The 26,044-nt window shown below is 43.3% G+C and overlaps 1 protein-coding gene across 1 annotated transcript; it reads left to right on the plus strand.

Annotated features, from left to right (window-relative positions):
• The first annotated feature begins 12,997 nt into the window (after positions 1-12,997).
• Positions 12,998-25,269, plus strand: LOC124862241 (protein spinster homolog 1-like). Its single transcript, XM_047356059.1, has 12 exons — positions 12,998-13,238; positions 14,291-14,500; positions 15,651-15,716; positions 19,995-20,131; positions 20,336-20,487; positions 20,891-21,094; positions 21,169-21,324; positions 21,408-21,597; positions 22,661-22,726; positions 22,996-23,094; positions 24,508-24,676; positions 24,781-25,269. Exons 2-12 carry the CDS (start codon positions 14,299-14,301, stop codon positions 24,849-24,851), a joined length of 1,512 nt encoding a protein of 503 aa, XP_047212015.1. The 5' UTR covers positions 12,998-13,238; positions 14,291-14,298; the 3' UTR covers positions 24,852-25,269.
• Positions 25,270-26,044: the final 775 nt, after the last annotated feature.

Below are 26,044 nucleotides of genomic sequence, written 5' to 3' on the forward strand. Positions count from 1 at the left end.
GAGCAGTATAAGATGCAAGAGCAATACAACAGTGCAGGTGATCATTGTGTAAGTAAAGCAGGAGTCCAAGCTGAGCGTTAATGTAACTCATAGAGTTACAGGTTACAGGTGTCCTGTCAGCAAAAAAAGGAGAGTGTCAGGGTGGTTTCTGGGCTTTGTTAACCAGGCTGGTGGCAGATGGGAAAAAACTGTTCTTGTGGCGTGAGGTTTTGGTCCGGATGGACCGCAGCCTCCTGCCAGAGGGGAGAGTCTCAAAGAGTCTGTGACCGGGGTGGGAGGGATCAGCCAGAATCTTCCCTGCCCGCTTCAGGGTCCTGGAGGTGTACAGTTCCTGGAGCGACAGTAGACTGCAGCCAATCACCTTCTCAGCAGACCGAATGACACGCTGCAGCCTGCCCTTATCCTTGGCTGTAGCAGCGGCGTACCAGATGGTGATGGAGGAGGTGAGGATGGACTCAATGATGGCTGTGTAGAAGTGCACCATCATAGTCTTTGGCAGGTTGAATTTCTTCAGCTGCCGCAGGAAGAACATCCTCTGCTGGGCTTTCTTGATGAGGGAGCTGATGTTTGGCTCCCACTTGAGATCCTGGGAGATGATGGTTCCCAGGAAGCGGAAAGATTCCACAGTGTCAATTGTGGAGTCACAGAGGGTGATGGGGGCAGGTGGGGCTGGGTTCTGCCTGAAGTTCACAACCATCTCCACTGTCTTTAGAGCGTTGAGCTCAAGGCTGTTCTGGTTGCACCAGTCCAACAGATGGTCCACCTCCCATCTGTACGCAGACTCGTCACCATCAGAGATGAGTCCGATCAGGGTGGTGTCGTCCGCAAACTTCAGAAGCTGGACAGACTGGTGACTGGAGGTGCAGCTGTTGGTGTACAGGGAGAAGAGCAGAGGAGAGAGAACACAGCCTTGGGGCTTTTGCAGCCAATACAGCATCAATTCGTCTTGGGAATGACATATACAAGTCCTGCACAGTGGTCAGAGGGATTTTAAGCCATTCTTCTTGCAGGATAGTGGCCAGGTCACTACGTGATACTGGTGGAGGAAAACGTTTCCTGACTCGCTCCTCCAAAACACCCCAAAGTGGCTCAATAATATTTAGATCTGGTGACTGTGCAGGCCATGGGAGATGTTCAACTTCACTTTCATGTTCATCAAACCAATCTTTCACCAGTCTTGCTGTGTGTATTGGTGCATTGTCATCCTGATACACGGCACCGCCTTCAGGATACAATGTTTAAACCATTGGATGCACATGGTCCTCAAGAATGGTTCGGTAGTCCTTGGCAGTGACGCGTCCATCTAGCGCAAGTATTGGGCCAAGGGAATGCCATGATATGGTAGCCCAAACCATCACTGATCCACCCCCATGCTTCACTCTGGGCATGCAACAGTCTGGGTGGTACACTTCTTTGGGGCTTCTCCACACCGTAACTCTCCTGGATGTGGGGAAAACAGTAAAGGTGGACTCATCAGAGAACAATACATGTTTCACATTGTCCACAGCCCAAGATTTGCACTCCTTGCACCATTGAAACCGACGTTTGGCATTGGCATGAGTGACCAAAGGTTTGGCTATAGCAGCCCAGCCGTGTATATTGACCCTGTGGAGCTCCTGACGGACAGTTCTGGTGGAAACAGGAGAGTTGAGGTGCACATTTAATTCTGCCGTGATTTGGGCAGCCGTGGTTTTATGTTTTTTGGATACAATCCAGGTTAGCACCTGAACATCTCTTTCAGACAGCTTCCTCTTGCGTCCACAGTTAATCCTGTTGGATGTGGTTCATCCTTCTTGGTGGTATGCTGACATTACCCTGGATACCGTGGCTCTTGATACATCACAAAGACTTGCTGTCTTGGTCACAGATGCGCCAGCAAGACGTGCACCAACAATTTGTCCTCTTTTGAACTCTGGTATGTCACCCATAATGTTGTGTGCATTTCAATATTTTGACCAAAACTGTGCTCTTACCCTGCTAATTGAACCTTCACACTCTGCTCTTACTGGTGCAATGTGCAATCAATGAAGACTGGCTACCAGGCTGGTCCAATTTATTCATGAAACCTCCCACACTAAAATGACAGGTGTTTCAGTTTTATTGTCCAACCTCTGTATGTTCTTACAATGAAACAGAAACATCAAAACCTCTCATTTCATGTTCCAAACATCCAGTGTTTGTACCTCTCCTAAAACCACATTGATACTGTGATAAATGTATTGGTACCATTAAGGCTTCTTTCCAGCGCTGTGGTCATTTCAAACTTTATTGTAAAGTTCCAGTAAGACGTGTTAAAAGGGAGTTTTTCCTCTCCACTGTCGCTACATGCATGCTCAGTATGAGGGATTGCTGCAAAGTCAACGCCAGCAACTGAACTGAACAATATTTTGTCTCAAGGCGCTTCACAAAATCCATTTAATCCAATCATCTAGATTTCAAGTCATTAATTAATGAATCCTAACTATCAAACAATCAGATTCAGTTATTTATTAAATTTGGATAAAAAGTTTTTCTATCTAAGGAAACCCAGCAGATTGCATCCAGTCAGTGACTTGCAGCATTCACTCCTCCTGGATGAGTGACTGCGAGTATTGTGAATTGGAGCTATATAAATAAAACTGAATTGAATTTTACTCACAGCTCTACCTATTACATCCGAAGCTATATTTGATGCCGCCGTTTTCAGATGGGGTTTTGCAATAGCAAATCATTTTTTTAATCGGGGGGGATACAAAGCGAAATTATTTAGAAAATAATGATCTGATTCCACGTCCGCACATGACCGGGGCCCCATAAAACCTGAGCAGATTATTGCCTGTTTGGCTTACATACTAATGTACAAAGCGATTAGGATCACATCTTTGCACTTAATGGGCCATTGCTTGGATCTGAAGGATGATACTGGTTGAAAGTGGAGTTTTACACTTGTTCTTCTATGTACAAAGTTCACAGAGTCTGTCTTAATCTGGCTGCTAATAGTTTGAAAATAACTTTTTGACAGGTTTGTAGTGAATAGTTTTATATCTTTGCCCAACAACGTTACCAAATCTCCCTTTGATGTTCACGACAGCCAGCAAAGATGAGAAACGTTTTCCGACTGTTTGATAATGAATGATGTCTGTAAAGATGAACAGATTATATAATCCTGTTAGGAGATCACAGGGGTAGGCGGAGGTTTGCTTGGACACGAGCCACCATTCATCAACTTTCACATCGAGTATGTAGGCCAGAGGTGAAGGCCTTCAAGGTGTATATTTCATATTGTTCTTCGCCAACAAAATGAAGACACTTGGTTATGTTGTTGAATGACATATCACAGCTCGAGTCACATTGCCATAGGGTTGGGAAAATGTGATCCCCAAGCTCTTTAGGTTGTTCATAATATCCTCCTCGACTGAATTTTACACGGACAGGTAATTCATCTTCCTCATACTCAATGGTACTCTTCATATTGTCATAAGTCGATTGTTGTTTAGAGTGATAACCGCCTTAAATGCGTTTTAAGTCATCCTCCTGATGCTCACTGGTATTCTTCACATCGTAATAAGCCGAGTGTAATGTTATAACAAGTGTATTGAATTTCACATAAACCAACCACCTACTCTATGCTACGTTCAATGGCCCTGGCCAGTTCGGTTGTGAAATTAGAAGTTGGGTTCTTTTTAAACACTTCTTTGCTAGCGTTCGAGGGAAGGGTGACGTTAAAACCATCATTCTCTACCTTGCGGTCCATGATGCTGTTTCAACTGTAAGCTTTAGCGCCGACCTCGTTCAAACTTCATCAAACCTGATCCAACTGTTGAATTTCTCGGACCAGTTTTTCCAGCGTACAAAAACCTGTTTGACACCCTTGACTGTGCGTCGGTTTGATATTTTTCGACTTGATACATCTTGTCGTTAAATAGTTTTGCTTTTTGAAGTTTCTCTGCGTAAAAAGAACCCTGGATAGGTTCTCTGTCCAAATCTTTGAGTTTGTGTACAGGAGGAGATCAGGGTATCGGCTCATACATGATAAACACTTCATCCGTAAAACTGTTCGGATTTTTTTGTCAAACGCACCACGTACCTTGGATATTATGACAAGATCCCCTTGTTTAAACGTTGTCACTGAGTCCCTGCAACATCTGTTGGAGGTAACATCGTACAGATTCTGCAACACTGGAAAGGCATTTTCTGAGGTCACTTCCATAGGGCTCATTAAAATGCTGAAGTGGTAGCTGGGGTTGTAGCTTCTTGCTAGGTTTTGCAGGACATCAATGTCCAGTAAGACATCAGGTCTCTAGATGACACACACCTGCTCTTTCACTGGTTTTAACTTGGATTTCTGAAGTGCTCAGCTGAACTCTGATTTTGTAAAAGGTACATTTATTTAGTAAATTATTGATGTTGTGACGCTGGTGGGTCAGATCCACCATGAGCTTTACTTGTCTGGGGTTTGAGTCCCAGTTTGCTGCACATCCTCCAGTTCTCTCTCCAGCCTCTTTCCTGTTAAATTCCTGGTCAATAAAGGTCACTAGTGCCTAAAAGGTATTTCCATCCTCCTCTAATATCTCTCTATTCTCTGACATTTATTTCTTCTCCTTTTCCCTCTACAGTAGTATTATCTGGACTACCATTTTTCATCTTTTACTGCAGTAATTGTAGCATCACTTGGATAAACATCTGCTCTTTTAATCCCATTCATTCTTCCTAAGATGATCCATACTTTGTTCATCTCTGTTTCTCTTCCTACTGATGATAAAGTAGACATTTTTCACACGTTGTGCTTGTAGCTCCACAGCTGTTATCATATGACATTCCATCAACAAAGATGATTTTTATTGTCCATTAACACTTTAATTACTTATCCATTTTGATCCTTATTAAGATAAGATAAGATTTTATTTGTCATGTTTCTAGAGAATAACAAAATTGCTGTGCTACCCTCAGTAATAAAATAAAAGCTTATATATGTTGCTGAATCTCAATTTGTCCTTAAGGTGCAGCAAATGGGTGTGAGTGTGTCTGCAGGGGGGCAGAGGAGATGGAAGGTGGACAGATGGATTTAACAGCTCTTGAGAAAAAGCTGTTCCCTAGTCGAGTGGTCGTAGTCTTTATACATCTGTATCGTTTCCCAGAATGCAATGGTACAAACAATTTGTATCTTGGGTGGGTGGGATCAACAGCAATACAACTGGCCTTCCTTTGCAGTCTGCCAGTGTAAATTGAGTCCAGGTTTGGTAACTGACCCCCCACAATCCACTGGGCAGTTTTCATCACCCAGGCCAAGTCATTTCTATCCTGGACTGTGCAGTGGCTGTACCACACGGTCATACTGAGGCAGAGGATGCTCTCAATCCCAGCTATATAGAAATTTTGGAGCAACTGAGCACGAAGTCCAATCCTTTTCAGTTTCCTGAAGAAGAAGAGTCTTTGTTGGGCCTTCCTCGTCAGAAAGAGGTGTTCAGTGACCAGGTCAGAGGTGATGTGGATACCCAGGAAGTTGATATTGTCCACATGCTCCACTATCTCCTGTCAAAATAAAGTGAGATCTTTCCATGTAATCCATGCAATATTTAGTAACTGCTCACAGTTAACTCCATAAAAACTACAATAAATATCCTTATGTGTAATCCATGCAATAATTATTAAAGCACACAGTTGAAGCAGTGAGGAGTAAAACAATCATTTGTAAAGCATGAATAAAAAGAATGAAGTGATGGTTTTGTAATTGTGTTTTAAAGTGAATGCTGAAAGCTGAAGAATGAAATGTGTAATACTGTGTAAAGTTTAAAACTGAGCAGATTAGGGAAAGAACTGGAGGATGACTAGGAGTGACGAGAGCCAGCTGCATGCTGACAGCGATGGGAGGATGTGACTACAGACCAGCGTGGCTATTTTTAGCATCTCCAAGGCTGAGAAACAGAATCAGTAGGTCTCAGTGACCATGACTAAAGTATTGAGCAATAATCAAGAAGCTGAGCTGAATAGGTTGCACAATAACTAAGAAACCTAATAAGGGCCTGACCGGTGAAGGCATCAAGCGCTATAAAAACAATGATGAGAGCAGAAACGGGGTTGTTTCCTCGCAGAAGACCAGCGAACAAGATCTGATGGAGAAAATAAGCTTAGATGGAAAAGGAACAGAGACACAGCCCCACTGATCAACTGCATTAATAAGAGGATCAACCCGTGAGCCCAGAAAGGACTGTTCCTCAAAATTAAGAATCTGATTTCATCTAAAGTCTTTTTATCCAGACAACAGAAGTGAACTTGATCAGTGAACAGCTGATTACTCTAAGTTTCAGGCTTCTGGAAGTCCTGAATCAACCTCATTTATGTCTCCGGGTTTCCTTCAACTCTTCAGCCTCTAGAAACTACTGTCTTCAGAGACATATAACAACAAAGATCCTGTTTAACCATCAAAGCCTGGAGCACTTAAAGGAAGAAAACTGAAGATTCCCTTCAAGAAACCACTAGTTGTTACCAGAAGAAACTTCTCCATCAGGTGGATGGATGAGCCTCCATCTTCAAAGCCTCTCCAAACTCACTGGTTTCAGCATCAGAGAAAGACAGGTTGAGTTGATTGATTTGTTTCTATTATTGAAATGATTTTGTGTTGCTGAATTGAAGCTGTTACTGACCCCTGCTAAATCGTTACTAATTAAAGAAAGCATAAAAAATTCTAGTTAAATCGTGGACATTCAATTATTTGAGTCACCGTATTGTTGGTTTTTCATTGGTGGTAAAAAGTCTTGTTGCCTGGTTCTAAGATATTTTAGGAGGTTTTTATAGGTTGCCTTAGTCAAGTTTGTTAAAACAGCGCCATTGGGGCTCATGCTGAGCTACTAAAATTAACCTAGCCCATATACCAAGAACCAGTTGTAAATTAGGGAATGAGCAGCTGTGAACAAAAGTGACTGTTGAAGGTGTGGATGACTGCAAGAGGCTACTCGGTCGTCCAGACCTCCAGTTGAAGAAGGGCGAGACTTTTGGATGAAGGCTGTCAGAGGCTAGGCGAGTCATTTCCTGACACCAGCTTAAACAGAACTTTCAGTAAACCTGCTTAGTAAGATCTTTCAGGTTTAGGGAAGTCCGGACCCGTTAAATGGAGAGCTGGATTGAACAATCCCTTTAGACATGGGGAAGTAGGAGGGAGGGGTTAGCTCATCGGGCAACAAAACTCCCCTTGAATGGTAACAGGTGCGTGCACTGTCTTCTTGGACCTCCTATAATCCACTATGACTTCCTTGGTCTTACTGGTGTTGAGCACCAGGTTGTTCAATGAACACCTCTGGGACAGGTCCTCTCTGTAGGTCTCATCATTGTTCTTTATCAGACCCACTACGGTGGTATCATCAGCAAACTTTAGGACCCTGTTAGAGGAGTGGATGGCTGTGCAGTCGAGGGTGAACAGTGTGAAGAGAGCTGGACTAAGCACACAACCCAGAGTGGATGATGTTCGGTTCCCTATTCTCAACACCTGAGGTCGGTTGGTGAGAAAGTCCCAGATCCAAAGACACATTGATGATGAAAGTCCCAGGTCATGTAGCTTCACTATCAGCTTCTCCTGGATGATGGTATTAAATGCTGAACTGAAGTCGACAAATAACATCCTAAGTGTCAGGATGCTTGTTGGAATAATTGTATATAGTTTTTATCTTATATTTTCTCCTATTTATTAACTTGACTATTTGATTTTATAACCTTTCATGATGTTTGTGTGAGTAAAGATGTGATGAGTTTGTCTGCAGGCAAAGATCATAAATGGAGCTGAGAAAGAAGCAGTCGCAGTTGAGGAGGTCATAAAGATGAAGGCTGATTGCGCTGAACAGAAGACACTGATCCTAAGATGGAGGAGACAGTGGAAGTGTGTTGTTAAAAGATAATGGTGTTTATAACTTGTTTACGATGCAGCTGTTTTTCCCATCCTTTAGAGAGCAACGTTCTTTATAATTAGGGACCCCCGAAAGATAATAAAAAGAGAGGGTCGGACAGATGGTTTTCAGAGCGGGAGGAGATTTGTAACTGAAAGCACATCTCTGTCTGTTCTCCTCGCTGCGAGTAAATAAACTAATTCTTTGTCTTTTTCTTCTTTTTGTGATGTTATAAGTATTTTAGGTTGTTTAAACCTGACAATGCTGCAGCTGTGTCAGGGCTGTATGTAGTGCAATGGAGACAGCACCTCTGTGGACCGGTTCCTCCTATAGGCAAACTGATGCTTGTCCAGGCCAGCAGGAAGGCTATCCTTGATGTGCTTCAGAATGATCTTCTCAAAGCATTTCATTATGACTGGGGTTAGTGCGACTGGGCGGTAATCATTCAAATCAGTCACAGCAGATCTCTTTGGTAAAGGCACAATGATGGAGGACTTAAGGCAGACAGGGACAGATTGAAAATGTCTAAAAAGACCCCTGCCAGCTGATCAACACATGACCTCAGAGTCCTTCCTGACACCTTGTCCTGTCCTGCGGCTTTGTTGAGGTTAATTTTCTTCAGAGAATAAGTCACCTGGTTGAGCTGTAGAATTAGAGGCTGATATTGTTCCTCTAGTTTAACAGGTGCATTATTTTCTCTGCTGCTAGGGATGTCTAGAAAAAAAACAGTTCAATGTTTTAGGAGGAGAGGGATCATCACTGATCTGCTGCCTGCTGCTCTTGTAGTCTGCCATAGTCTTGAGTCCTCTCCACATGTTCTGTGGGTCATTGGTGTTGTAAATATGAATCTGAGAATATTATTTAATATTAATATTTTACAAAATAATATTCCGGTCTGTTAAGGATTGTCCTGTGAATACCAGCCCCATTACGGCGATGGTATTAGAACAGAATAGAAAGGTGTGAGACGAGCTCTAACATTATTGAACAGCATAAACTCTGTACATATATGGAATAAATTCACACAATTTCTTAAAATACAAGAATTTATGAACAAAAATAAGTCAACTCAAAGTCAAACATATTTCAATCAATAAACTCTTTACTTTGCTAAAACAATCCAACTAAACTACCAAGCAGAATTAAAGAATAATGACAACTAATGGACTATGTACAATATAAACAAGTTGATTAAAGATGATTAGAAATTATGACCAAAAGAGTGATGCAACATTACCATGCAATGTTTATGTTTGAGAACCAAGGATTATCTTGAAGAATCTGGAAATGAAGTTAAGTTAGTCTTGGAACCAACTTAGAAAATAATCAGCAACCTTTAGACAACCATTCACAATGTAAGATCAGATAAAATATTATTTTAATAAAATAATGTTTTAAATAATGATCTGCTGAATAAAACCAACCTCCTGGATGACTAATTCTCAACGGTGTCTAATTAACTGCCTTCATTTATTAAAATAATATTTGAAGAAATATTTTGAGTATTTTGGAAAAGAGCCAAATCTTTCTGGAGAAATGGGTTTAATGGTGTTTACTTAGTTATCAACTTTAGTAAATGATGTTCAGGGATTATTATTCACTAGCTTGAAAACTAACAACCTTTCTGTTGACTAGCCTTGATGCTAGCACACGTGTTCTTACCGGCTGGCCGTTGGGCTAACAAAGAAGCTAGCTAAAGTGCTAAGCTAGAGATAGCTTAGCGCCAGAATCAACACATACCTTTAAAATACCAGGTTAATAAAAGGGTTAAAATGCATAAGCGCTGACGGCGCGTTATGAGCAATGTTCTGGTTAAAACCACCCTTTAAATAAAGTTTATCTTAGCTTTAAAACATACAAAGAACCCGAACCGGCCTCGGTGCTACAGGTAGCCTGCTAGCACCAAGATAGCCGAGTTCCACAAAACAAACTTCATAACATGAAAACGTTTAGATCATTTCATCCTAAACCAATCTGTTAATCTGCCCAAAACCCAACCTCTGAAGCTGTTGAGGGAATGTCGTCCCAAGGCGAAGTTTGAAGAAGATATCCGTCGTGAACAAAGAGTTAGCTTCCCGCTAACTTCCTCAGTTTCTCCCGATCAGAAGGTGACCAGCTGTTCGTTACCGTAAACACGGTTGCGGCCGTCGTCTTTCCTCCAGACTCGGCTTGTCGAAACAGCTTCTCTCGGAACACCGTTTGCTTCTGCGGGGCCTCGAAGAGAAAATGTAAGCAACTCTTACACCTTAATTTCTCCGTTCATGAATGAAAATACCGGATATACAGACAGTATTTCATTCTACTTAACTTTTGCATATGATCGGTCCTTGGATCCAGTTGAATTTATGTCCTTTTGCCAGCAAAAGACATTCAGCGCGCTGTGTTCCCTCCTGACCCGATGGTCATCGGTGTGGAAGAGAAAGACTTGTGGAAAGGTGGGGCTTTTATTTGGGTATTGGCGCCACAGGAAGTCCGCAGTTACCCCATTTCCTGGCTGTGCTGGAAGAAGGTTAATGCACTTTATTTTGAAAGGTTCCAGGAAAGTATGTACCGGAGTTTTAGTGTTGAACACCCATGGCTGTGTGGTCCCAACATTGGTATTGAACTGTACCTCAATGCGTCTCCTGTACTTCTGCTTTGCCAGTTGTATTCCTTTTTTCAGCTCTCTTCGGGCATTACTGTAAGCCAGCCTGTCAGATGACCTGTAGGCAGCATCACGGGCTCTGAGCAGCGTCAGTACAGCTGATGTGTAGCCCTCGAGATCTGATCTCTCTTTGAAAACCTCCCATTGAGTGATCTCGAAGCAGTCCCAGAGCGATGAGGTGGCCTCCTCAGTCCAGACCTGAACAGTTTTGATGATGGGCTTTGATCTGCAGGTCAGGGGTCTGACAGGGATGAGTTGAGCAGTGATGTGGTCAGACAGGCCCAGATGTGGACCAGCAGCAGCCTCGAATGCCCCTTTGATGTTGCAATAGACCTGATCCAGGATATTTTTATCTCTCGTTGGAAAATTTATGAATTTGGGGAATTTGGGGAGAACAGTCTTGAGTTCTGCGTGATTAAAACCTCCACCCACTATCACAACTGCCTCAGGGTGAGCGTTCATCTGTCTGCTTATCAGGCAGCAGAGCTCCTCCAGAGCCATCTTAGTATTAGCTTTTGGTGGGTATAGACAGCAACGATCAGAATGGAGCAGAACTCTACCAGCTTGAACGATCTGCACTTTACCACCAAATATTCCAGGTCAGGTGAGCAAAATGTTCCAATGGTTTTAGTGGCTATGCACCAGGAGTTGTGTACATACAAGGCCAGACATCCACCTTTACTCTTGGCTGATGCTGCAGTTCTGTCTGCCCGGAACAAAATGCGCTCCTCAAGCTCCATAGCAGCATCAGGGATGTTGTTATCCAGCCATGTTTCAGTGACAATCATAGCACAGCCGTTTATCCTTCGGGAGGCGATTCGTACACAAATCCCATCTAGTTTGTTGACGAGAGACCTGACGTTAGCGATGAAAAGGTTGGGCAGAGCCGGTCTGTGTGGTTTTGCTCGTAACCTAGCGTGTATGCCGCTCCGTTTGCCCCATTTTTGTTTGGGTTATCTTTTCTGTCTCTTGGGCCACAGAGGTGTAACAGTAAAAACCTCCTCTAACCGTCGTAGCTCTGGTGGGATAAAATCCCGCTTTAGAAATACAAATTGGGAAGTCTGATCCTTAATTTTCAGTAGTTCTTCCCTGCTGCACTGTTTTAGTGCTTCAGCTGTCTGACCAGATAACAAAAAACAGACCAAAAACATTAAAAACATAAAAAAATAAGAAAATAACGGAGAGCTTTGAGCCGCTGCGTGTTTACCTGCCGCCATCATGAGCCGCATTAAGACACTTTTCCATGTAAATGACGAAAGTTCATATAGAAGCCTTTTAAAGTTGACCTTCCTTTTCCAAACTTCTACAACTATATATTCAAACTGGTTCCTTCTCCTAAAAGCCTGAGCTGACTCCCTCCTTTAAACCGCTATAATCTTAGCCGTCATCAGTCCAGTCCAGTCAGGAACCAGTTCCAGGAAACCACTAGCTCGCCTCCACACCGCCAACCCTACTTCCTCCTGCCTGCCATGTCCTTCTTCCACCCAGCCTCCCAGGCTCCTCAGCCAGCCTGAACTTTTTCTTTTTAATTGAAGGAGGTTCATTTAGCATTATTAAGGCATATCAGTAATGACATATACAACATCTCTCCATAGGGCACATTTAAGCATAAATGAAAGCAGATCCAACAACACAAAAATAAAATAAAATACAGGGAACAAATCAAATACAAAAGTAATGATGTTATGACCTGTGCAAGTCCATTAGGGGTGAATGTCGCATATTCTTCATATGCTACCAGAAGGTGATTTTCCAGAAGAGACTTTTGAAGACATAAATTGGCTTTATTTTCCTTCATTTGGAAGTTTTCTATAATTTTGCTAGGATAATCAGGTTGTTTACAATCTAGTCAGACTTTCTGTTTTCCAAATTAATACCAAATATAATATGATTTCTTGTGAAGGGAGTGATCTGGAGTCTTGTTGATAACCAGTCCAGCATGTCCTCCAAAAAGTCCCAGAGTAGGCCTTCATATTGTGGAAAAACACATGATCGGTCCTTTCCATGTCCGTTTCACAGACAGCAGTTATGATCAATGCCAAAAACTCGTTGGATGGATAAAATTACTCAGAACTTAGAAATGGATTGCTTTTATTTTATGTCTTACAGGTAAGAAATATATTTGGTTCTAATGTTTGATTTAGAAAAAAGTTGCTTGATAGTTTGTGTTTGATTGTAATTCGGGTACGTTGAAGAAGCTTATCTAGAAAATGACTGATGTAAAATGTAGTTAAATCAGTTTTATTTGAGGGAGAATCGGAGTGTTAACCTTTTCACAGCATCGGGAAGCTTTAATTACCTCATTAAATGACGCTTGTCTGCAGACAATATTATATTTTAAGCAAAGGTCGAGGCTAGCCAGTCAGTGGTCATGGTCAATAAGCAGGAGTGTAATAAAGCACATATTTTTCAGCCAGACAGGAGCCAGTCTACCTTAATCGATCCCGTCATGTGACTCGCTGATCAAGTCATGTGACTCGCTGATCAAGTCATGTGAGCCTCAGAGCGGAAGTTGGCTCAGCTGGATGATGGCGGCGGTGAAGAAGTGTCATTTCTGAGCAGTTCGGTGGAAATCTTTTAGATTTTAAGTCTAATTCCCCTTTTCTTTGAGTCTCCTGACAAGTTTTAACTGTAAACGGACAACATGGCTTCTATGTAAGTTTTATAACTTTCAGTTGGAAGATTTGAAATCGGCAGCAGAAGGAGCCAGAGAGAGTCGTCCTGATTCACCCCAACAGGTAAACAACACCGGGAGGGGTCGGGGGTTCTGGGATGGTTCTGTTTCTGTTTGTTCCTGTTTCATGGTACTGGTGCCGAATTAAGAAGGGAACCTGAAAAATGTTTTACGTTTCGTTTAACTCAATAAAAAATCAACTTTCCGACTTCTGCGAAGCAAAGAAAAGAAAATTGGCTGAAATTTGAGTGGAGTTTGTTGCGTTGAAAAGCAGCAGCTGTTTGGCTGGAGGTCTGAAATCCTGCAGTGTGGAGATCGAAAAGAAGTTTCCGTTGATTATTTTTGTTTTAAAATAATCCGAATTTTACACAACAAATATGGATCAAATCTCTGTTTGATTCTTTCAATGTTTCTCAAAATCCTTCATTTTCTTTTTGCAATTTGAGTTTTTTTAATATCGTTTGTTTAGAAATATTCAGTGTAAAATAATCAGAAATCAGAAGTGTGTTCCTGCTATGGAGCAGTAGTAGTATCGTATTGTAGTGTCAGCAGCATACATGTAGAAACTATTAATAATCTTATTTATTAAAGATTCCAAACAGCCAACAAGTGAAAAGGTCTTTTAAAGATGAAACCTGGTAGTCCTCATCTCTCTGTTTGAAACTAAGGAAGTGTTGCTTTTTCTGGATATGCAAACACCTGGACGTACCTGCTTTGAGTAACCAGTATTTGTTTGTTGCACTGAGTTTAGGAAACACACGGTCTGGTAACCTTCACTTCTACAGAACTGTAGAGTTGTCATTTTTCTCTCTGTAGTTCACATTAACTGGGAGTTTGGTTCCTCTTCTTGTTAAAAACCAGTTTAACATCCAGAGTCACATGGCTGTGCTTTCACTCCACTTTATCCGCTTCATCATCATCTTCTTATCTGCTCATATGAAGCTCTGCAGCAGCAGCAGACCCGGTGCGGTTCAGATGAAGGAGGTTCTACAGAAACAGGATAGACAGGATTTTTCCGTATCGCAGCTCTGATTGTTGATTTCTCTTTCAGTTTTTGTGTTGGGAACATTTTATAGAATCTCCATCAAGTGTAATAAAATATCTTGGGTTCCTCAGCTGCCGCCATGCCTCTGGGTGAGCACATGTCGGACTCGGCGCCGTTCTTCTCCTCCGACAACGAGACCGAGCCTCTGGAGGGAGGGGCTGAGAGGCAGCGGGAGGAAGAGGAGTCAGCCAGCGGGGTGTCCAGGGTCCGAGCGCTGCTGACCGTCTTCATCCTCTGTTACATCAACCTGCTCAACTACATGGACCGCTTCACCGTGGCAGGTACAGAGTCCATCAACAGCTTCTCCACACAAACATTTTATTTCCACGCATTTTTCATTAATTTACAGGCTGTGCAGAACCAATAAATCAAAACCTGAACGTTTCTGGAGTGAGGCTGAGCAATGAAGCCAATAAAAAAACCTGAAAGTCGCTTCCACAGAGAGGAAGATCATTCCCAAGAGGAAAACATCTCAGCCAGCTGGAGATGATGTCCCAGCAGATTCAGTCCAAGGTGTGAAGCTCAGAAAAATGACCAGAAAGCCAAGAGCTCCATCTCTGACTCTACAGACCTCAATTACCAGGTTAAAGGTCATGACACTGAACCAGTATGGCTGTTTGAAAGAGGTGAAGGAGAAAGGTTCTTCTATCTAAAAACAGGATGACAGCAGGTCTGAGGTCATAAAGCTGCATCTTGATGAAGACCAGGACTTCTGGGACGACATCCGATGGTCAAGCACGGTAGTGGAGGGCTGATTATATGGGCTTGTTTTGCAGCCACAGGTCCAGGCCATGAGGAAACTGAGTGAACCATGATCTCCTCTAGAGATGAGTCAAATCAGTCCGACAGCTGAACCTTGGCCCAAACGGGTCACTAAGAGAACAGTGATCCCAAACACATCAGGAATCAGACCCAGAATCTGATTCCTCTGAATACAGACGACCAGCAACTCTGCTCTAACAAAACTGGCTCCCAACATCAAGTCCGGGTCCACAGGTCCTGGTCTCCCTGTTTGGGTTTAGGTCTCAGGATGTGCAGATGATCCACAGTGAGCTTCTCTGTTCTAGCAGGTAAAGGTGTGAAGAACAGATGGATGGAGTTGCTTCTCTGTAGACTCCAGACAGCCAGGAAAGGTTAATCTGGAAACATTTAAAGAACTTGACCACAAGTCAAAGTTTTCTTACTTTTATTTTTGACTTTCTACGAGTTTCGGATGGATTTAACAAAATCCAAACTAATTTTGACTTAAAGAAGATGCTAAAGAAGGATAATATGGATCAGACGTCCTGTAGGAGGTAGAATCCTCGGCTTTAATATGCTGAGGTCAGAACCAAATGAAAGTTCAGATTAAACTAGTTTCTTCGTTGTTCTTGTGGAACATGTCAGCAGTTTGTTTCTTCCTGTCAATAACCCTGATTGTTGTTCCTCCAGGAGTCCTTCCTGACATCGAGAGCTACTTCAACATTGGTGATGGGAAATCTGGCTTATTGCAAACAGGTGAGAACACTTTACTGATACCAGAACAAAGTGGATCTTGATGAGTGGGCCCGCCTGCAGTCAGGCTCTGGTCCGAGAGAAAGCAGGTCTTTATCTGAGTCCTGACTCAGCAGGAACTGGGTTCTGACCCAGATTTAAATATTCAATTCAGTTTATTTATAGAGCGCCAATTCACAACACATGTCGTCTCAAGGTTCTTCACAACAGTCAGGTTCATACATTCCTATTAATCGTAATCATTGAACAGTTCAGTCAGATTCAGTTATTTATTCAAATTGGATAAAAAGTTTTTCTATCTAAGGAAACCCAGCAGATTGCATCCAGTCAGTGACTTGCAGCATTCACTCCTCCTGGATGAGCATGTAGAGACAGTGGACAGTCACTGGTGTTGACTTTGCAGCAATCCCTCATACTGAGCATGCATGTAGCGACAGTGGAGAGGAAAAACTCCCTTTTAACAGGAAGAAACCTCCAGCAGAACCAGAACCAGGCTCAGTGTGAGCGGCCATCTGCCACGACCGACTGGGGGTTTGAGAGAACAGAGCAGAGACACAAAGAGAACAAAGAAGCACTGATCCAGGAGTACTTTCTATGGGAAGGAAAAGTAAATGTTAATGGATGTAGCTCCTTTAGTGGTTTCATCTAGAAAGAAAGAACAGATAAACTCTGAGCCAGTTTTCAAGGTTAGAGTCTGAAAGAGAGAACATAGAGTTAGTTACAGTAGAAGCTCAGTCAGTATCCATGTCTAGGAGAGAGAAAGGGTTAAACACTAAAAGACAGGGTCATGTGGATCATCTGTAGAAGGTGAGCATTAAGTTGTTGCCAGCAGAAGCTTGGATGATGACCCTCTCCAGAAAGGTGTCACAGGTAGACACAGAGTCAGGCCAGGTGTAGCTTCTAGGAAGAGAAAAGAGAGAACAAAGTTAAAAGCTGAAATAACAGCAAATAATACAAAACTGGAGAGTAGTATGAGAATGTAACGAAGAGGAGGAAAGTGGTCATTATGTCCTCCAGCAGTCTAAGCCTATAGCAGCATAACTACAGAGATAGCTCAGGATAAACTAAGCCACTCTAACTATAAGCTTTATCAAAAAGGAAAGTTTTAAGCCTAGCCTTAAAAGTAGACAGGGTGTCTGCCTCACGGACTAAAACTGGGAGCTGGTTCCACAGGAGAGGAGCCTGATAACTAAAGGATCTGCCTCCCATTCTACTTCTAGAGACTCTAGGAACCACCAGTAAACCTGCAGTCTGAGAACAAAGTGCTCTGTTAGGAACATATGGAACAATCAGATCTCTGATGTATGATGGAGCTAGATCATTAAGGGCTTTATATGTGAGGAGGAGAATTTTAAATTCTATTCTGGATTTAACAGGGAGCCAATGAAGGGAAGCTAAAATAGGAGAAATATGATCTCTCTTTTTAATTTTCATCAGAACTCTTGCTGCAGCATTTTGAATCAGCTGAAGGCTTTTAACTGCATTTTGTGGACATCCTGATAGTAAAGAATTACAATAGTCCAGCCTTGAAGTAACAAATGCATGGACTAGTTTTTCAGCGTCACTCCTGGACAGGATATTTCTAATTTTGGCAATGTTCTGGAGATGAAAGAAGGAAATCCTAGAAACCTGTTTAATATGGGATTTAAATGACATGTCCTAGTCAAAGTTAACACCAAGGTTTTTTACTTTATTATCAGAGGTCAATTTAATGCCATCCAGGTTAAGTGATTGACTAAGCAGTTTCTTTTTTAAAGACTCCGGTCCAAAGACGACAACTTCTGTCTTGTCTGAATTTAGAAGCAGAAAATTTAAAGTCATCCAAGTTTTTATATCTTCAAGACATGCTTGTAGTCTATCTAACTGGTTGGGTTCATCAGGATTTATGGATAAGTAAAGCTGAGTATCATCAGCGTAACAGTGAAAATTTATCCTATGCTGCCTGATAATTTGACCTATTGGAAGCATATATATAGTGAAGAGAATTGGCCCAAGTACTGAACCCTGTGGTACTCCACAATTAACCCTGGAGTTTAAAGATGATTTATCATTTACATGAACAAACTGGAATCTGTCAGACAGATAAGATTTAAACCAGCCTAGCGCTGTTCCCCTGATCCCTACAGCATATTCCAGCCTTTCTAAGAGAATATTATGATTGACTGGATCAAATGCAGCACTGAGATCTAACAGAACCAGAACAGACACAAGTCCATTATCTGAGACCATAAGAATATCATTAGTGACTTTCAGCAGAGCTGTTTCAGTGCTATGATGAGTTCTGAAACCTGACTGAAACTCTTCAAACAGGTCATTGCTGTATAAATGTTCACACATTTTATTAGCAACTATTTTCTCAAGAATTTTAGATAAGAATGGAAGATTGGATATAGGTCTGTAATTTATTAAATCATCTCGATCAAGTGAAGGTTTCTTAAGTAAAGGTTTAATTACAGCTAACTTAAAAGCCTGTGGTTCTGATCCATTTACTAAAGATAGATTAATCATATCTAAAATGGGGCTGGTAATCAGAGGGAACACTTCCTTAAATAATTTGGTTGGGATTGGGTCTAACATACAAGTTGAAGGTTTAGATGAAGCTAATATTTCTGATAACTCAGGAAGCTCCACAGGATCAGAACAGTCCAAACACAGATCAGGTTCTACAGTTATTTCCAATGTTGTCTCACTAGATGAGGATGAAGTAATCATCTTCAGGAGTATGTCAAAGATTTTATTTTTAATAGAATTAATTTTATTTAAGAAGAATCCCATAAAGTCATGACTGCTGAGAGCTAAGGGAATGGATGGCTCAACAGAGCTATGACTCTGTGTAAGTTTAGCAACTGTACTAAAGAGAAACCTAGGATTATTCTTGTTCTCTTCTATTAATGATGAGAAATAAGCTGTTCTAGCTTGGCGAAGTGTCTTTTTATACAACAGTAGGTTATTTTTCTAGATTAAGTAGGAATCCTCTAGGTGTGTAGAGCGACATTTTCTCTCCAATTTTCTAACATTGTGCTTTAAAGTACGCAGCTCTGAATTAAACCAAGGAGCTAGCCTCCTATTAATGATTACCTTCTTTTTCAAGGGGGCTGCATTGTCTAATGCATCACGCAATGATGAAGAAACACTATGAACAAGAGAATCAATTTGTGAAGGGGCAGAAACAAAATTATTGCCCTCCACTGTGCTTTTCAGTGATAATGAGGAAATTAAAAGTGGAACAGATTCTTTAAAGGTTGTTACAGCATCGATTTTTATGAGATTTTCCTGATTTCCTCCTTTTAGATTATATTTTAATCTGTTCAGTTTTGGCCGTGGGTGAGACACTGTCTTAATAGGGTAATGGGTGGGTAGCAGTACAGAAGCTGCAGAGAGGAGTGTTAAACTACGACCCTACTTCCTGGTCTGAACCCTGGGTTGTCAGAGGTTTGGAGAACTCATAAATTCGGTCAGATTCCTAGAAAGAAGAGCTGCTCCATCCAAAGTGGGATGGATGCCGTCTCTCTGGATCAGACCAGGTTTTCCCCAAAATGTTCGCCTGTTATCAATATAACCCACTTTGTTTTCTGGACACCACCTAGACAGCCAGCAGTGGAATGACAGCATGCGGCTAAACATGTCGTTACTGGTCCGATCGGGGAGGGAACCAGAGAAATATGTGAAGCGTGTCTTTCATACAGAACCTCCTGAGCTGTGAGAAGTCAGAGATTTTCTGCTATCCAGTTCCAGGTCTGGAGAACCTAGTAGAGCTGCACGATATTAGGAGAACATTTCATTAGGATATTATCTCTTGAGTATCGCTCCGAACCACATCGATTCTGATGATTCTCTTCACATTTTAGCTGGCGCTCTCCACTAACTTCAGCTTCTCAGCCATTACACAGAACCATCAGTCCACTGGGCCTCAGAGATCAGCACACACTGATAAGTCCTGACCCGGGTATGCAGCTCTAGAATCAGAACCGAATGCAGTAGTTTTCCTCTGGATGTGACGCTAACTTGTTGTTCAACGGGATCTTGGTTTTGAACTCAATAATTTCTCCTCCCATCTAACGAACTACGTGATTGGTCTCCTGCTGCTATCCTGGTCCAGATGGTACCAGAGTGGCCTCCAGATAAGAAGAGCTGTCTCTAATTAAGCCTAATTAGTTTCTAATGAAACCTCCAGACTTTTGCAGGAAGCACCTTCAGTGATGGAAATGGTTCCGATGGAGATATCTGATGTAAGCTCTGCTGCTGGAGATCATCCTCTGCTTTCTGTGTTTCTCTGGACAGTTTTTATCTGCAGCTACATGATCCTGGCTCCTGTATTTGGTTACCTTGGTGACAGGTACAACAGGAAGTACATCATGTGTGGCGGCATCACGTTCTGGTCCGTGGTGACGCTCACCAGCTCCTACACGCCCAAACAGGTGAGTCAAGCTTTCAGAGAGCAGGTGTGTTGAAGCATCTGTAGAGCCGCACAGAGACCGGGCTCACACTGGACCCGGTCGGGTTTGCTACAGTGAAGCAGGTTTTTCTGATGGTTCCTTGATCTTCCTCTCACACCTCTGGGAAGCTGTGGTGGACCCAAAGCTCATCCTGCTGCCTAACTATGCGTTTGTGTCTGGCTGCAGCATTTCTGGGCCCTGCTGCTGACCCGAGGTCTGGTCGGGGTGGGCGAGGCCAGCTACTCCACCATCGCTCCCACCATCATCGCCGACCTCTACGTCAAAGAGAAGAGGACCTGCATGCTGTCCATCTTCTACTTCGCCATCCCAGTGGGCAGGTCGGTCTCCTCCAGATCCGCCCTCAGAGACGAGACAGAAACGGTTAAAAATGTCCAAAACACCGAAGCTCTCCGGGTTAATATTAATGCCATCATCATTATTATTGTTATTATTATTGGATCTTCATTGTTCCATGAGAACCCAGTAGTCCAGTGCTGTTATTATTATTTAGTGTTCATTTATTTTCATGGTATTATTAGAAGTTATTATTAATAATAACTACGATGTGATAACCCGGATGTTTGACTTTCTGACCTGTTGGTGCAGGAAAAGAGGCTCAAAACATGTTTTTGATTGAAAATCATCTAAAAAGATGTGCCAGAAATGCTCTGGATTTTATTGACTTGTGTCCTCATGATTTCCTCCTCTGACCTGGAATCGGGCCGTTTCTCCTCCTGCCAGCGGTCTGGGATACATCGTAGGATCTCAGGTCAGCGTCGTAGCGAAGGACTGGCACTGGGCTCTGCGAGTGACCCCGGCGCTTGGTCTGATCGCCGTCCTGCTGCTGCTCTTCGTGGTCCAGGAGCCGAAGCGAGGAGCCGTGGAGGCTCGGGCGGAGCTGCACCAGACAAGCTGGGTGACCGACCTGCAGGCGCTCAGCAGGAAGTAGGTGACCTAACATTTAAGAACTCTCAGGTCATTCTGTCTCATTGTGCTGACCCGGTCTGTTCTCCATGCAGCTGCAGCTTTGTCCTCTCTACCTTCGGCTTCACGGCCGTGGCGTTTGTGACGGGCTCTCTGGCTCTCTGGGCCCCGACGTTCCTCTTCAGAGCTGCTATCTTCACTGGGAAAAAGGCTCCCTGTGTGGACGAGGCCCACTGCGCCTCCTCAGAGAGGTGTCTGATCTGATCTGGTCAGAACTGATCCAACACCTATCAGTTCTGCAGGAAAACTGACCGTGGTCCTTTTTCCTCCACAGCCTGATCTTTGGCATCATCACCGTTATCACAGGCATGCTGGGCGTCTTCAGCGGCGTGCAGGTGAGTCGGCAACTGAGGAAGAAGACGCCCCGAGCTGACCCGTTGGTGTGTGCCGCCGGCCTGCTCCTCTCGGCTCCATTCCTCTTCCTGGCCATCGTGTTCGCTCAGGGAAGCACCGTCGCCACATACGTGAGTTCATCTAAAACCAAACCCACGGCGACCTTCAGATGTGGGTGAAGGTTTCCACACAGCTGTCCATGAAGCAGGGATGTGTTGAGGTCAACCTTTAATGTGACAGATATCCAAAGTACTGGACAACATGTGGTTGAATGTTCTCCTGAACCGGTCAAAAGAAACTGGACAGATAGGCTGCCGAGCAGGCAACAGGTTCTCTGAAGAACTGCAGGACTGGTCCAGTTTCTGTACGTGCTTGGGATAAGGAGGAGGGTTGTTCTCCAGAAAATATCCAGGCCCAAGACCTCCTAGCTGATTCTATTATGGTCTGATAAAGCCAAATTGGACCTTTTGGGTCAGACTTCCAGAGGAGTACCAGCCCCACAGCGCAACACCGCAGCAGTGGCAGCATCATCCTGTAGAGATATGTCTCTTTAAAGTGGATCATCTTAGGAACCGGTCCAAATCCCAGTTATTTTTGGCCCAAACGTTGAAGCGTCTGCTGGAAAGCTGAGGATGAGGAGAGATTTTATTTCTCAGAATTTCAGTGAGTCCAAGACGACTTTCAGGTCCATGAGGACAAAAGATTTCTGAAACAGCCGAGCCAGAGTCCAGAACTAAATCTGACAGAATATCTGTGGGCTCACCTGAAGAGGGTTGAGGGCAGGAGATGACCTCACAGTCTGAGAGATCTGGAGAACGTTTGGAGACAGAGTGGTTTCGTTCAGAATGAAAGTCACCCAGAAGGTTCTCCAGCAAGGTGTTAGCTAAAGACTGAGCTCCTCAGGTAGAGGGTTGCAGCACCTCCAGGGATATCTGACACATTAAAGGTTATTTCTCATGTTTCCATCACAGGGGTCTGGATCCGGTTCTGTTTACCAAAACAGACCATCTGGTCTTCATCAGGCCCGTCTGGGACACTCTGGAGGTCTATCCCAACAAGAAGTCCTCTGCTGAAGCAGAGTTAAAACTCTTCAATACATTTACAAACACCTCCAACATCAGAGGCCAAGGGAGAACGTCTGGTTGGTTTTTTCACACACATCCTGAGAACCATTTCTCTTCTCTGTGTCCTCAGGCCTTTATTTTCTTCGGGGAGACCTTCCTGTCCATGAACTGGGCCATCGTGGCTGATATCCTGCTGGTGAGAACCTTAAATCTAATGTTGGTATATTTCCTGAAGTGTTTTATTAGGAACTATAGAACATCTAACCAGACCAAAGCTTGTTTAGTTTCCCTCAAAGAAACCAGACCTTTCTTTGAACCTTCTCAAGATCTTTAATAGATCTTTGTAATTCAGGACTGGACTGTATCATCTGTAGAACCTTTGGTCCAGAGAAATTTAAAAGACGTTTTGTCTGCTTGGAAGGAAAATGCTGATTCCAGTTTTTAGCTCCATCTCTGTGTGTTCAGTACGTGGTGGTCCCGACCCGCCGCTCCACGGCTGAAGCTCTGCAGATCGTCATCTCTCACCTGCTGGGAGACGCTGGAAGTCCATACATGATTGGCGTGGTACGTTCCCAACAAACATCCACACACCTTCATCCCAAACATGAAACATTCCCACGCTGAACAAACAAGTTAAACAGACCTGAAGCTCAGCAGTGATGAAGCTTCAAAATAAGAGCATAGATAAATCATAAACTTACCAAACCCAGGTCTGATTACTGCCAGACCTGTAGAATCAACAAATCACCTAAACAGAACCTTTCTGAAGTAGGCTAAAAGATCTCAGAAAGCAACCCATCATCTAAAGAACTTCAAGAACCGATGAGAAACAAAGTATCTGATATCATTCAGTCTGGAAATGGTTCCAGAGCCGTTTCTAAGACTTCTGGGCTCCAGAAAACCTCAGTGAGAACCATCGTCCACACATGGAGAACACATGGAACAGTGGAGAACCTTCCCAGGAGAGGCCGACCTAGCAGAATGACTCCAAGAGCTCATCAACGACTCACCCAGGAGGTCCCAGAAGAACCCAGAACAACATCTAAAGGTCCGCAGGCCTCACTGCCTCAGTTAAGGTCAGAGGTCATTATTCAACACCAGGAAAGAGAGACTGGGCAGAGATGGCCTCCATGGGAGAGTTCCAAGGCCAAAACCACTGCTGACCCAAAAGAACACAAAGGCCCGTCTCACATTTACCAAAAACATCCTGATGATCCTAAAGACTTTTAGGAAAATATTTTGTGGACTGACGAGAGAAGAGTGGACCTTTTGTAGAAGGTGTAGGTCTGGTTGCATCTGGTGTTAAACTAACACAGGGGTTCAAATCCAGAACATCATGGCTACAGTTAAACATGGTGGTGCTGGTGTGATGTCTGGACTGCTTTGCTGCTTCAGGACCTGGACGACCAGCCGTAATTGATGGAACCATGAGTTCTGATCTCTAGCAGAAAATCCTGCAGGACAATGTCCCACCATCAGTTTGTGACCTTATATTCAAGATCACTTGGGTTCTACAGCAGCATGCAAAACACACCAGCAAGTCCACCTCTGAATGGCTAAAAAAAGAGGATTTTGAAGTGGCCTAGTCAAAGTCTAGACTTTAATCTGATAGAGATGCTGTAGCCTGACCTTAAACAGGTTCTTCATGCTGCAGTACCCTTCAGTGTGTCTGAATTAAACAGTTCTGCAAAGCAGAGCGGGTCAAAGTTCCTGGACGATGTTGTTGAAGATGCACTAAACCCAAACGGTTCTGAATATTCCACCGGGTCAGACTAAACTGTGATTGTGGAAAAACTGGAAAATGGATCAAAATGATAAGTGGGTCAGGTAAAGTCCAACTTTCTGTAACCCGGTTAAACATTGAAGCGTGGTTCTGATGGAACAGATGACTGAACTGTGCTAAATATTCCTGTTTTTGAATCTGGACTTCAGCTTCAGATGTTCTCACCAGCTTCCATCTTCCCGTTTTCTTCCCAGCTATCCGACAATCTGAGGAAGACCGACTCGTTCCTCTGGCAGTTTCGTTCTCTGCAGCTCTCTCTGATGCTCTGCTCCTTCATCGCCGTGGTGGGCGGGGCTTTTTTTCTCGCCACCGCCCTTTTTATCGAGAGTGACCGCAGTCGGGCGGAGAACTACGTCCCCATAGGTGAGGCCTGCCTGCTGGCTTGAAGTCACCACAAGTAGAATCTTCAGTTGTTGACCAGAACTGGATCTCCTGAATAAACTGATCGTTGTCCTCTCGTTTCCCAGCTGACGAGCCGATCGTCGTACCGAAAAGTGGGCGGTCCACTCACGTGCCGGTGTCCAGTGTGCTGATTTGAAGCTCCTCCTCCTTCAGCTGATTGGACGATCTACAGAAAAGCTGTTTAATTTTTTTAAATAAATAGGAGTTCCTTTTATAAACTTGAACCTTCTCAGTTGGGTTGCCTAGGAGACGGAACCAGGAGCGGCCCGGTTTACTGGTTTCATGAGCAGCTGATCTCGGACCAGAACCTCCAGAAACCGCCAGCTTTGTTTTCCAACTTTCTGAGTCTCGCAGTCTAAGAAGCAGGTTTGTGGATGTTGTAGCTACTTTTCATAACCGAGACAGAAGAAAGTTCTGACCCAGTTTGGGATGTTCCCAGGGATTTGGAGCGAGAACTGTATCCAGTCTGCAGGTCGGCTGCAGCACATTTCAGCTTTTTAATTCATGTTTGATTTCAGACTCGTTTTTGTCAAATAATAAATTAAATGTTCAGATGCTTGTCTGTTATTCTGCAGAAACCCTCATGTCAAAGTTAAAAACATCTTTATTTCTTTTATTCCTCCATAGTGGGTCGTGGGGGAGCTGGTGCCTCTCCAGCAGTCTATGGGTGAGAGGTGGGGTCCACTCTGGACAGGTCGCCAGTCCATTGCAGGACAACACAGAGACACACAACCTCGCACACACTCCAGATTCACACCTAAGGGCAACAGAGAAAGACCAATTAACCTAACATGTTATGCCTTTTTTGGATTGTGAGAGGAAGCCAGAGTACCTGGTGAGAACCCACGCATGCACGGGGAGAACATGCAAACTCGATGCAGAAAGACCCCCGGCCGGGAGTCGAACCCAGGACCTTCTTGCTGCAAGGCACCAGGGCCACCAACTGCGCCACTCTGCAGCCCTATCTTTATTGCTATCATTTCAAATTAGATTTATTTAAAAACCCAATAATAGTTTTCATACTTTAAACACAGTAAACCTTAAATATTGTAAAACAATTCTTCCAAAATGATCTTGATTGTATTAATTTGCTCTCCAGCAAACCCTGAATCCAATAAAATTAAATCTGTTTTTATTCATTCTAAAAATAATTTATCTTTGTTACACTAAGAATTAGTGCATTAAGTAACCCCGGTTTACAATTATTACAAAATAAAATCCTTCATAGAGGACCCTCTACAGGTCTATTTGATTACAATGCAAAGGCAATATACCTGACAACTACATCCAGGACCTATGGTGATGTACACCTGTCCAGAGGTTCTGGTG

The sequence above is a fragment of the Girardinichthys multiradiatus genome, chromosome X (assembly GCF_021462225.1).
Source record: "Girardinichthys multiradiatus isolate DD_20200921_A chromosome X, DD_fGirMul_XY1, whole genome shotgun sequence".
Taxonomy (NCBI): Eukaryota; Metazoa; Chordata; class Actinopteri; order Cyprinodontiformes; family Goodeidae; genus Girardinichthys; species Girardinichthys multiradiatus.